At 37.3% G+C, this 14,032-nt stretch overlaps 1 protein-coding gene across 4 annotated transcripts in view; it reads left to right on the top strand.

The window, feature by feature from the left end:
* The window catches only part of NEK7 (NIMA related kinase 7), a 61,626-nt gene that overhangs the window by 17,762 nt on the left and 29,832 nt on the right, over positions 1-14,032 (top strand). For all 4 annotated transcript variants that reach the window (XR_003531401.1, XM_027666099.1, XM_027666101.1 and 1 more), the window contains exons 4-5: positions 8,094-8,156; positions 8,706-8,816. Coding sequence is in view for 3 of the 4 variants with exons in the window: in XM_027666099.1 (XP_027521900.1) it covers positions 8,094-8,156; positions 8,706-8,816 (174 nt within the window). In the remaining variant the exon portion in view is untranslated. The remainder of the gene's footprint in view (positions 1-8,093; positions 8,157-8,705; positions 8,817-14,032) is intronic.

Consider the following 14,032-nt stretch of genomic DNA (forward strand, 5'->3'; position numbering starts at 1 on the left):
TGTTGTAAGACCATTACTCAAGCAAATTCTCTACTGAATTTATTTCGAAAGTTCTCTGACATTTGAAATCAAAACTAAAACTCAGTTCTGATCTCGAGATAGATTTAGCGTAATACTTAGAGTATCTGCCATCAGTTCTGAAGGAGTATTTTTACCTTTACAGACTGCAAAACAACATGTGTAAGATTTTGTAGATTCTTTTCTAGTGTTTCTGCATTTTAATAATTTTATTTTTGCGGGGCTAATGCATGCACTGTAAATTTCTCTGTCATATCTTGACTTGCTGTTCCATTTCTCTGATTTCCTGTGTACCAGGAGGCTGGGCAAGTCCTGGCAGTCATAAAAAAGGAGACTTGGTTCCCCCTTCTGGGAGAACTGCCAGATATATACTACTTCAAAAGCTGAAATATATTCTAAGAACCTTGATCAACAGTCTTAAAACATTAGGCTAATTCTGCCTTCATTTGCAGTGTGTGAGAAACCAAAAAGGTCAAATGTGACTTGAAATGCATGTCAATTAGGGTGGATGTGAAATGCCTGGGTGCTTGAAGAAAGTCATAAAGTCCAACCATGAAATTTTTATAATGGTGCTCGCATTAAGAGTACAGAGGCATTCTAGCATGTGTACTCCTAACAGTATTTCAGAAGTCAGTATGTATAGCTGTATTCTCATATGAGACTTCACAGTTTGACAAAAGATTTTTTAGATGCATGAAGACAGCATCATGCTGTCTGTTCACAGGTGATGATTTCTCTAGCAGAAAAGCTTTGTTATTTAATTTTTAGTTAATTCTTTAAGAAATTTCTGAGAATATACTTGGTTGTTGGTAGGAAATAGTGTCAAAGAGTTACGGTTTCTCCAGATGGCTTTATCCTGATAGGGTTCCAGTTGTCTTAAAGTGTCCAACACAGGTTGTTGGTTTTCCATTGCAAGTTACTACCTAGTCCACATCAGTAGTGGCTGTGTTCTGTGATGGGTAAAGTCACTTTTGCTGTGGAGGCTGAATGTATGTAGGAAACTATTACCTGAATGGAAAGTGAGACTTGATTAACCTGTAAAGGTAAAAAATTCCTAAGTGTAAGTGTATTACTTGGAGCTCAAAAGGCTCATGGCAGCAGTGAGTGTTTGACACAGCTGTTGCAGCTTGCATAGATGTCATCTAAAGCTGTTCCTTTTGGACAGAAGACCGTCTTAACTGTTACTGTGCTTCTGTTATCTTTCTTAAGATTCCCTAGAAATATTTTTGGAAAGTATAGTCACAGCACTTAATTTCACCAGAAAATTTATTTTCACGGATGTCTTCTGGTGAGAAGTGATTGCTTTTCAGAGGAGCTCTATGATTGTGCTTTTTGCTTTTAATTTCAGTCATGTTTTATTCAAATTAAAATACTGCCTTTTTTTCTGATGTCTTTTTAATGAAAGCTCAACATGAACAAAACAGGAGGAATACTTATTTCTGTTGTGAGAGAGGGGCTTTATTCTCTCTATTTTAGACCTGTGCATGGATACGGCTTTCCACACTGAGATGGTATCTCTACGTGGTCTACACCGTGTTAAATAACATAGCTTAGATTTGAGCTTTCTTCTGCTTTGCCATTATCTGCCCATTCTCATCTCACATTTTCTCTACTACATGCCTTCCTCTCCAGCGTTGCAAGTCGTGCCTGTTCCACCCCCTCTCCATTTTGTTTTCCTGGCTGGGTTAGGTGTTCTCTTTGTCTATTTGGTCTGTGGTTCCCCATGTGTACCTCTACCATCAGGGTAGACGTGGCTTAGAATCCTTCAGTTACCCTCTCTTTCAGAGCTGCAGGATCTCTAGCCATTATTTTTTCCAAAAGGATTGCCAGTTCTGGGTTCTGATGAAGCTTTCCAACAAGAATGTTTATTTTCCGCTAATAAAATTTTATTTGGCTAAAACATGTACAATATTGATAAATGTTATATTAATGCGGACAGAATGTATGTTTGTGGAATGAAATGTGAGCAGAAGCAAGTGGCAGTAAGATGCTGTGGGAGAAGGGACAAGCAGATGGTGACAGAAACCACTCTTCCTGAATTTGTAGTTGCTGCTACAAATTCAGAGTCCAGATGACAGGAAGCAGTAGTATTCCTGATTCGGTTTTCAGTAGGATATGTAGCACAGTGAGAACTGTTTAACTTGCAGGCCTTTTTAATAGTAATTTAATAAGCAGGATACACAAAATAGTATGTTCGGTCGTTTCTTCTTGTTCTACCATTTATGATTCATCCTCCCATGTGTGGTTTGCCTACATGTAATTAGGAAAGTGGTATATACAGTAATTAGGTTCTCTCTTTTTCTACCATGGAAATGGGAACTGTATTTCTGAGATGCTGTTGAATTCTGAATAAAAACAAGTAAAAAGCAGATCTTCACTACTGCACTTTCATTAATGTCTAAACTACACTTAGAGTGAAAGAAACATCAGAAAACATCAACCAATGAACTGTGACCATAGCAGTATAAACTGAAGAGCTTCTAGGTAAGTTTCTTAGCACATGTTAAGTCTCAGGTGCAAACTAGCCTGAAGATGATGCCTGAGGAAGCAGCAGTACCTCTCTGCTTCTGCTGCTCCACGTAACCTGTGCAGCAAAACAGCCTGGGGTGCTCAGTGTTCTGAGCTATGAGCATTCCAGTAGTCACTTCCAAGAGGAAAGTAAGCAATTACTAGATATTGCAATAAATGCTCACAAAACATCCTTAAACAGCAAAAGGTGCGTATCTAAGTCAGTGACTGCAAGGCTGTACAAGTTCACTTTATGAGCTATTTTTTAAGGAAACCTTGGCTACTCAAAATTTAAAACTGCATATTTCAGCAAAATTCTCAATTCGTTACATTTCTGCTTTACATTGTTCCACCTTTCTTTCCCTTTCGTTCCAAAATTGGAGGCCCCATGTTAGAGATTCAGACAATGAATCCTTTTATCTAGCACTTGCATTCATTATTCATTGTGCATTGTCAGTGGATTGCTACTTCAGGCCTGAATTACAGTTAATTAATCTTAGAAAAGCACTTGTAATTTCACACTTTATGAAGCACTATTGTCTCAGCACAGCAGGGCTGTGGTGGCAAAATACGCTAATGCTTGTATCTCTTAATATTTATGTGCATTCAGGTCTTTATTTTGCCTACGTCTCTGAAGGTTGATGTTACAGCAGTCATGCTTGCGTTTTACTTTGGAAATGCTTTTGGTATTTTTATTTTATACAGAATTTCAAATGGAACAGAAATAGGTTGCATAGTTACTTAAATGATGATATTAGAAAGAACCCAGAAAAGTGATGGACTTAGAGTAAATCAGACAGATTCTGAACTTGTCACGTTACTTCAAATGATGAGTTCCGTTTGTAGCTGGTAATTGGTCAGATACAGTCTACACTTAAAAGCTAAGACCTGTTGTTGTCCATCGTGTGGTTAAATGTTTCTAAATCTTCTGGCTGTGCCCATAGCTTTCTAGGAGCTCTAGTTGCGCGTGTGAGCATGTATGTACGAACTTTACTGAGGAATTTGATTCATGCGTTGCAACTTCTTTGTTTAGTTTACCCATCTGCATAGGAACAGTTCCTTCTCTGTAGCTTACAGTAGCTTAGCCAGTATTCTAAAAATACCTGTCTCTCTTGACAGTACTTACAACTGACATTTCTGGAATGCTGAAAGAAAAAAAATTATAATCTGTGCTTACATGAAGGTACCGGAGAAGTGATTGAATGCAAAGTTACCAGAGATCCCTTAGTTGCGTAGCACACAGAAGGGAGTATTTTGTAATAACTATCAATGTGTATTTGTCCTTATACTCTCCCTTTGTATGCAGTTGGCTGCTGGCTGAGATGAAAAACTGAGAGCTGAAAAGATACTTTTTATTTTACTTAGTGTGCTTGCTATGTGGAAAAAGAAATTGGTAAGGGCTTTTAAAAAATGCTCCTTTAGCTCTTTAGCTGTATTTACCTAATTGTTTTAAGGAATTTCACAGTAATTGCTAAGGTGTAGTGCTTACCACAGCGAGATTTTTTTGATTATACTCTTCATGAAAACTGTCTCATCACAAATACATTTGCTGTATTTTTGCTTCTTACTAGATTTTTGCATTAGGTAAGCATAATTCCTTTTTAAAATATTGATCTTGTTATAGTCCTTGGAAATAGAAATTGGGGAAAAAGAATTAAAGTTTGAAATAGAATGTATTATGCTGTGCAGTTTGTACTGAGTGGGGTTTGTGCTGACTAGAGAAACATACCTCCAACCTGAATTACCCTGTGATCCTTATAGCATAGGAGGAGTCAAGAACTAGAATTTATTGTTAGTCTAATGAATGCTCTAGCAGTCTAATCAGAGGCAGCAGTTTTTATTGCTAGTCAATTACAGTGATGCTAATGCTTGTGGTCTGATTGCAGCTGGTTTCCAATAATCAGTGTATAGAGCATCATCAGCAATCTGAGCCCTGCTGGAAGGAGGGCACTCTGTAGTGTCTGTACCTGGGATTTTCCTGGGTGCTTTCAAGCAGTCAGTTGCTAATGCTTTGTGTTGATCCAAAAGCTTATCACTCAAGCTTATCCAAAAATCACTCTGGTTTTGTTAGATTTCTCTCGTATCTGCTATAAATTCCTGAAGGCCACGGAGATGAGCTGAATCTAAACCCAGGTTAGACACAAGTCATTTGACTGCAATGACTTTGTTATAGTTAAGTCACTCAACTGCAAGGCATGTGCTGCTACAGCTAAATCCAAGCTCAAAATGTGAGTGCAGTCCAAGAGGAGGCCAGACAAAAGGTTGGAAGTCCTTGGGCTTGTGTGTCTGGGGTGGAATGAGGCCTGTGACCTGCTGAAGGCAATGGTGTTGCTGTTTCTACAAGGCTGCAAACCATGTGCATGTGAGAGATCTGTGTGTAGTGCTTATGCTGGAGGGAGGGGAGCATAAGCTGACCTTTCAGCTTCACTTGCTGAGTAATAGAAACTGAAGATGGAATTAGTCCGCTTGCAAAAGTATGAACTGTTACAGTTGTGAGGGGAGCACTGACATCGCTTCTTAGTGTTACGTCAGTGGTCAGTCTGCAGTGAACTGCAGGCAAGGACAGCTTCTCCTGCTGAACGAGGCTTCAGAGCACTGCCAACCGCCCTGGGTAGTTCTGACATGCACTTGAAAGGATCTTCTTGAAGTCTTTCATTGTAGCTTCCATTTTTCAGACTAAGATGTTCTTCAGTGTTGAGTCATCTTCTGGTGAGGAAGCATGGAGGTTTTTTCATTGTGTTGACAGTAACCTCCTTGTGTGAGCTGACATGCCTTATTACACTTGGATCCTCTGATCTGAACTGCAGCAGTTTGGCAAAATAGATAATCTATTCAGAATGAAAATCTTGGGAAGCTTTTTGCATCTGGTATGATTCAGAGGTTCTTCAGAGGCCATGGATTGAGCAATTTTTTTTTTTTTTTGTTCTTATTTTTTACCAATCTTAGTGTTGGAGGAGGTTAATGTCTGTGAAACTGAAATTCTGGATTTCTCAGAAATGCTATTTTTAGTCTTTTGAGGTTAGAACTGGATCAAAATCAAATGGAGAACTGCAAGAATGCTGAACAGTAAATCTTCAGATGGTTTATATTTGTGTTTGTAAGGATAAAATTAGACTCATTTTTCCTATGTTGCTTTATTTTAGCTAATGTTTGAAATATTCAGTGTAGTTGTAGCTGTGACAAATTTGCCATCCTGCTGTATGAAGTGTAGCAAAAGTATAGAGAGTCATGTTTATAAAACTTAAGTCGATCCTTTAGTGAGACCAGCTGCTTGGCATAGTCTACTCCAGGGCTGTTTAATAACAAATTAGAAGTACTGGGAATACTATGCAGAATACACAAACAAAATTGTCTTTCTTTCCTATGCCTTGATTCTAGATCTTTCACACTCCTGAGTCTAGGACTTTATCTTTGTTGTTTTGTTATTGCTCTATGACAGGTGCTGATTTATGTCCCTATCAGAGGTGTAGCTTATAAAAAAGTTTTCTTGCAAAACCTGTTAGCTTAGGTGTGTAGGCAAAATATTCCTGGAATAGGTAAGTTACATACCTCTTGGTATATTGGAACAGTCATTAACAGGTGCAAACTGCCCTGTTTGGTCACACAATGAAACTCTTCTGGTTTGAATCTTGAAACTGTGTTCTGGTAATTGTTCCAGATCTTCAAAGTAGATAGTTTGTATACAATTTTCAGTCTGAAATTCTGTCTCCAGTTTTGATTAGGTTCCAGTGTGTTTGGAGTTGAATCTCAGTATCATTTTTAAGGAATGATATCTCACTGTTATCTAGAACTTGGCAAAAATGTGAAGGCTCAAGAATTGCGCCTGTACCTGCCTCCTTTTTTCCCCTGCTCCCTGATACACACTTTGATTGACTGTATTTGGAAGGGAGAGTATAAAATTTTCCATTTGCTGGTCTCTTAGATTATAAGGAAAGATAATTACAATTTCCTGCCTTCTCAGTGCTTCCTCAGGTTAATGTGCTGCCTCTCATATTTAGATTTTTCCCAAGTGTTTCCTAGAAAAATAATTTCTGTACCAAACACGAGGACTTCAGTCTATTGTCAGAATTATAAAAGAGCAATGCTTTTTCATTCAAAGTTGAGATCTGTAATAGATACAGGCTATTTAATTTCCTTCATTAAATTTCTAACTTTATCTCGTAAACTTTTTTTTGTTTTCCATCAGAGTTATTTATCTTTTAGTACTTGTAATTTTGCATATAGTACTAACTCTGTTCTTCTACTATGTCTGAAATAGCTTTCTTAGTGTTTGCATTCCTTTCTTGTGACCTACCCTGCTGTGTTTTTCTCAAGTCCCCCACAGTTTCCTCCTTGAATAACTGCTTTTAACTCAGTCTGTTTATTTCCCATCATCCTGGCCTTAATATACAAGTAGTTGTGAGATGGCTTACTTCCTTTCTTCCTTGGTAAGCAGTTTTGATTTCTTCTTTCTTTTCTCCTCCCCGTTTCCCTCTTACTATCTCCAAGTCTGGCATTTTGTTTATCTACTTGAGTTGTTTTGGTTTTTTTGTGTCAAAAAGTGAGTCTTATATCCACTCCAGCCTCTTCTTTCTTATGCAAGTTCTGAAGACAGATTGGATATCTGAAAAGAAGTAGTGGTTAGTCAGGAGCAGGTGTGTGCTCTGTGAGGACTGTGCTCTAGGCATGAAGTTTCTAGAATTCTTTCAGTTGATTAAAGGAATGAGGTGTAGCAGACCGTAGGCAAACTTCCTGATTTGTTTGAACTTCTTCGGGGAGAGTAAATGAAGGTGTGATTTACATGAACAGTTAGGCAGTCAGTTTGAGAGGACCTCCCAGCAAGCATTCAGTGCTGGAATTGGTGGCAAGACATTAAATGGAAGTTGTCAGCTGCTGAGCTTTTGGAGATTTTGAGCTGATGGAACCAGATACCACTGATCTTCATAGCACATAAAACATCTTTTCCTGGAGACTATCTAGAAAAAAAATGATATGCATTGAAAAGTCGTAACTGCAAAATTTAATCTTATAAATATTGTGACAATAAACCTCATAGCATTTTTCTTATTATTCTTCTGGGTAATTTAAAATGTAGTAGTCAGCCCACAAGGAAGTTGATGTTTTTTTTTTTTTTTTGGTTGGTTGGTTTGGCTTTTTTTTAAATTCAGAATATAATGGCAAATGAGAGAGGAAGGATTCCTAGCAAGAGACTAAGGGGGAAAAAAAAGGTGTGCTCGGTACTAGTGAGAATCAATTTGTGATAATGAAGTGGCAGGAATGGGTTAGGACCCTGAGATTTGGATTAGAGCCACATATAAGGAAGTGTGCTGAATTATTCCTCTGTGTTTGAGGTGGCAATTAAGTAACTGGAAAACTTGTACTTCAAATGAACTTGTTTCCTATGAGGGGGCTAAAAGAATGGCCATAGCACTAAATCCGTGCATCAGGTCATTAGAAATATTTCATACTGTAATATTAAATCTTGCTGTGAAACGCATTATTCAAGTTGCTTTATGGATACTGTGAAATAACGATAATTTGCTTTATTTTTATCACTTAATTAAAAATCTTCTCTCTCTTGTGCCTAGATATTTGATTTGATGGATGCCAAAGCACGTGCTGACTGCATCAAAGAAATAGATCTTCTCAAGGTAAAAGATTTGATTAAAAAATGTGGAGCCATCGTCACAGTATATGAAGTTTTTCATAGACATACTTAAAGTGTCCACTGTTGTTTGCATACTGTTTCTATAAGCCTCACTTGAATAGTTTTGTGATCTTTATTATTTTAAAAATTAACATTGAGTAGTAATAGAAAAAATGAATAACACTTTTGAGTAGAAATTTCTGCCAAAACTGCAATATTGTGAACAACTGTGTCCTACGTACAGTAAAATCCTGCTTTTAAAAATTGACTTTGCTGTTTCAGATAACAGTTTAGCACGCTATTGGATATTATATATGGAAGCAAAATTCCTCTAAAATTGTAATGTCAGTTGTCATGTTGATCCTAAAATGCCATCATGTTCTTGTAAAATATTTGTAAATGCTTCTTGTAAACTTATACTTTTTGTAATTTGTATCATAGTGAAATAGATTTTAGGCGTTGTTTTATTTGCCTAAATAAGAATGTTTGTGTCAATCTTAATAAATACTGTGTACTCTATGCTAAAAGGTGAATTATTCTTTTGCTTTCTTAGCAACTGAATCATCCAAATGTAATTAAATATTATGCCTCGTTCATTGAAGACAATGAACTGAACATAGTGTTGGAATTAGCAGATGCTGGAGATCTCTCTAGAATGATAAAGGTAGGGATTAACTTCTTTTAAAAAAGTAAGACCTTGTAATGTTCAGCTTGGGCTTTTCATTCTGCGTGCTCATCAGTGGGTGAAATGCAGTGAAAATGTTGGGAACTGTAGAGCAAAATGGAGTCTTTAGACTGACTTGTTTTTTTTTTTAATATATGCCCAATATTGATGCTTATGTAAGTATTTTTAACACTGTTGCCCAGAATGTAAGTGCAGATGGGGACATAAGTAGGCTGAAGTTATATTAGTATTGGGGAGAAGAAAAAAAAACCTGTAAAGAAAAGCACTGTCACCAGCATTTAGAACAATACGTTTTAATGGCATTCCTGATTTTTTGGTACAGTTGTTTTGTGTTCCAGTATTCTATTCTCTGTAATAGTATGAAAGCAGAGAATAACTGATGTCGTATGGCAGAAGTGTCTTCTAGATCTTTAACTTGAACTGCTAACCACACTGAAAATATATTTTGTATTTGTTTGACATCACATGCAGGGAGCTTACTGATACCTGGTTGTGCATTATGGGTTAATTGCACTTTTTTGAAGTTCTTAAGTGCCTGTTTTTAGCTAATGAAAACATTTATCCAAGACCCATTGTATAAACTTTTGTATTCTCAAACTTATACTAACTTTTAACTGTTTTTTTAAATCTTTGTTGTCTGACAACTACTTCCCTTCTTTCCTTTCCCTTTTTCCACTGGATCTTGGGTTTAGCTTGTCCTTTTGGGGTACTTTCTTGTGTGCACACCATGTTATTGCTGTCAACAGAGCACACCACCACCCTGGACACAAACAGTGCCAGTCAATGAGTGTTGGCTCACCAGCAGCCGGGCACAGAACAAAGTTATGCTGTTTTGCTACATGAATAGAGAATGTTAATTTCTTCATTAATGACTTTCATACCGATTTTTTAAATTTTTTTTTTTTTTTTTAGCTTTTGAAGCGTATTCCTTTCTAAGTTGATAATTGTAAGGTAGGACAGTCAAAATTTAGTTCTAAGCAGGTTGACAGCGTCTGTTAATATTTATAGCGGAATGTGATATTTTTCTTCATCTCATAAATTATTAATTCTGTGGGCTTACATTTCATAAAACATAAAGGAAGGTTTGTCTTTTCTTTTGAATGTTCAGGTTTGACACAACAGTTATTAATATGAGTGCTCTGTGACAGATTGCCTTATGGCATGTCTGGTCTTATGACCCATTGAAGCTTTTTCTTTTTTCCTTTGCTTTTTTTTTTTTTTATTATTTAATTTTAGATCTGGTGTGTGACTTTTTCAGTGCAGTTGGCCTCATTATACCTTGTCCAAGTCGGTGGGTATTTCTTACAGGATCGATCTTGGAGACACTTTGTGGTTGTCCTCTTAACACAGGGATCATGTTTAATGTAGGAAACTTAGATTGCTGTTTGATGTTAATGACAGCCTATCAGGCTGTTATTAAATATGTATGAGGTGTCACAATGCACTCTGTCTTCATGCTGCTGGTGGAGGAAATGATTTGGTAGATTACTTTGCCGATATTAGTTTAAATGTGGGGCGCGCCAGTTGTGTAGCATCTTCTTAAAGAAGTATTTTAAAAATTGCTTGAAAAATAAATGATAATGGTATGGAAACTTCCTAGAAGTGTGGCTGCCTGTCACACTACCAAAGTAAATAACTATGTTGTGTTAAGACAAGCCATGCTTTGGTTTCCAGTGTTCTTGCTAGAATGCTGTTCTGAGTTAGTTGGAAAATGTTGAGACACCCCCAGAAGAGTGTTTGGGTATCAGACTCCTTGTGTGATTTGTAGAAGGGATCAAGCATGTTTTTGAAATTGTAAATGACCACAGCTTGAATGACACTGAAACCAAAATTAATGTGAGGGAAAACTACTTAACTAGTTTACTGGGTATTTGTTATGACTTTATTGGCACATCAGAGAATACTTACAAGGCTGCTGTGCTTCACAGTGTACCTTAATGAATTCTTTAGTTCTTCCCTTAATGAACCACATCCTTGCTGCCCAGCTTTTATATCATCCCTCTTGTTACCTGTGAATAATACTCTCTTTGTCCTCATTGAGTAGACAACTGAGGAAAATCACTTGGTGCATTCATATGCATTGTAATAGAATTCATAGAATCTGTTCTATGTCCAAAAAAAAAAGCAGCTGTGCATTGGCATTTGCATATCACATAATGAAATCAGAGGTATCTCCTGTTCTCTCTGCCTCTGTGTTTATGTATGTACATACACAGATTTAATCCACTTTACCTTAATTATTTTTTTAATTACCTCTGCCACAGGGAGATGTTTCAATATAGCCTCCCTTCTCAAAAGCAGGAGGATCTGAAATTGGTGATTTCTTACCATACAGCTTTTAATGGCCTGTTAGAATTCTTGGACAGGTCATGTCAGTAAAACTGAGAGGCAGACATCAGTGAGGGGGAAATACTTGCATTTGACTCACAGTTGGTTTTTCACTAGAACTTGAACCTCAGCACTGTGTAACCCTTGTGTGGGGATGGTGAAAGAAGGGAAAATTCTTGATTTTTCTATATCTGTGAATTAGGTTGCTGGATACTATTACCTCAAAAATTGTACGGTAAATAATTATTAACTATTGCTCTGTTTCTCAGTTGCTCAGAGTCTGTTGTTTGATGGTGTCTGTGGTCTCTACTGAGGAACCTGTGATAGTCTGTGGCTGCCAAGGTTAAGGGTAGTTCATGAGAACTGTTGTTACCTCATAATAGCACCTTCTTGTGCAATACAATATGTTGTAAGACAGGTTTGAGGCTTTGATCCCTTTTCGTATTAGTCATGGTTCTCCTCTACCACAAGCAGTGACAAAGTGAACATTTTCTGTGGATTTTTTTTAGTTTGGGATTTTTTTTTTTTTCCCAAGCAACAGTTGATGTATTAGATAAAGAAAATGCCACAAATAAAGAAGAATCTACTAATTGAATTAATCAAGAAAATACACTATAATAATTCAGTAAAAAGAACCAGTTAGTAAAGTCTGTTCTGAAGATGGTGAAATAAGAGAATTTGAATTATCTTGCAGAATAATTAGCATATTATTTAAGATTAAATATAAGTTATTAGGCTTGTAAGAAGGGATATTATCAAGACACTAAAATGTTGGGTTTTTTCTTTAACTCAGCAATAAACTTCTAGGTCTATTTAATTTCTGCAGATATTTTTAGGTTTTAGGTTCTTTCAGCAAATAATCTTAGTGCACCAAAAAAAATGCAAACTCTAAACTGAATATGTCATATAGATCTTAAGGAAGTTAAACATGTTTTGGGAACAAGTATGAAAGCTTTCATCTAAAAAGTTGAAAATATGTTTCCAGCTTTCTCAAGATAGATGGAAAATAACTTGAATTCTACAAAATGTCACCTAGGTCTTCACCCACTCTTCAGAAGTCACTTTTTGTGTGTATTTTTTTCAACTTTCAAATAAGGAAATAAGCATACTATAATTAGCTAGGTAAAATGAGACAAATATTCTAAACCCTTTCATCAGCATGAAGTTCATATTGATACCTGAGGTTTCTGTAGTTGGGAACAGAGTTCTTTGTCCTTAAACTTGTTTTTTGTAGGGTAGTCAAAATACAGGGATAGTCACTTCTTTCCAAGCAGCTGATACATATCTAAATAGCTCCTTGCAGTAGCTGGAGCTCTGTTTAGACTTGTTTGAAATCTCATTGATTATCATTCTGATGTTTCACTAGTGGTGGATATTTGGACTTCACTGTATGAAACTGCATCAGGCATGGTCTGGAATGCAGACTCTCCTTCCCGTGACAAAATATGTTAGCAGTGGGGTCTTTTTAAACTTCTTGCTCTGAGGTTGGCTGGTGTGCCTTTTCTGTGTTTAGGGGCAGCTTGCTCTTTAAGTGCTTAAAGACTGGAAGCAACATTGACCTGTAACTTTAGCAGTTGTAGGAGATAGTTGATGTTCCTGTTTGAAAGGCTGGTGGGAAAAATGATGTTTTCTGCGTATTTTGAATGGCAGTGTTGCAGAAGCTGTTTTCTGCCATGCACACACATGTATAGCGGGACTGTTCGCTGCTAGGATTGCCAGATATTTAGCTGTGTGTTTTCAGTTTGTCAAAATACAGCAATTTCATGCTAAAATGCTGTATGCCAACATTTCATTTTAAAATCCAGCAACTGTTGCATCTGAAGTATTCTAAGCCCCTTGCGCCTTGAAACAGAAGTAAAACTTGGAAAGGGGATTTTTCTTAGAATAATGACTGTGAAAACTCACCTAAACATAAATTCTTCTAATGTGTGTTTAACAGAAATTGCTGGGGCAAAGTAGCCAAAGTGGAGAATTTCTGTGTGTGTAGAGCTGTCTGAATCTTTTGCATCCCTTGGTGCTGACAGCACTGCCTACAAGCTGAGTAACTATCAGTGCTTTGACCTATAGTATGGGTGACTGAAATGGCATTGCCAGAAATAGCTTTTTCCAGATGCTTTGGATGGGCTGAAGCTTTCCTGTCTCTTGGAGGGTATTTATTCTTTCTAATAACACGGGGAAGGGAGTAATCTGAGATGAGTGTGAAGAAGACAAAAGATGAGGCAAACAGGAGTAGACTGGGACAAACGGCTAAGTAATCCTTAAGTGAGGAGAGAGAGAGGATGTGACTGGGAATAAGGAAGACAAGTACACCCCTACGAGCTGGTTTGCAGCATTTGAGAGAAGGTAGACAGGAAAGTTATGACACAAGGAGTAGAGACTGAGGAGTGGAAGAGAATTAATATAAGAGTACTGGACTGGGAAACTGAAACGGGGTTTCCAGTAATAGGGATGAGCACAGGGAGATTAGAGAAGAGCTAATGTATTGCCAGAGAACAGGACATACTAGGCAAGGATCCTAGAGACAGATAAAGGGGCTGCCAGCAGGGAGAGAGCCTGGATGGGATAACTCAAACTGACTGGGAACAGGATGTGTTGTGACTCAGTGTTGAGGGTACAGCTACTCTGTGTATAAATCCTTGTGTCTGTGCTGCCTTCTTTGCCACCATGGTCGTTTCCAAGGCAGGGAGTTTGAAAGACAAAGGTTTTGTGGTTAATACAAGATTTTTCCAAAGACCATCCTTACTTACTGGTAGTGTTCCTAGGGGATACTGTATAAACCACTTCAACCACTACTTTTTGGTGGGAATTGTAATTGCTCGTTTGGTATTTCTGACAATCATGGAAAAACTCTGGGTCTTGATCTGTAG

Source organism: Corapipo altera, unplaced genomic scaffold (assembly GCF_003945725.1).
Source record: "Corapipo altera isolate COAL_440 unplaced genomic scaffold, ASM394572v1 119, whole genome shotgun sequence".
Classification (NCBI taxonomy): Eukaryota; Metazoa; Chordata; class Aves; order Passeriformes; family Pipridae; genus Corapipo; species Corapipo altera.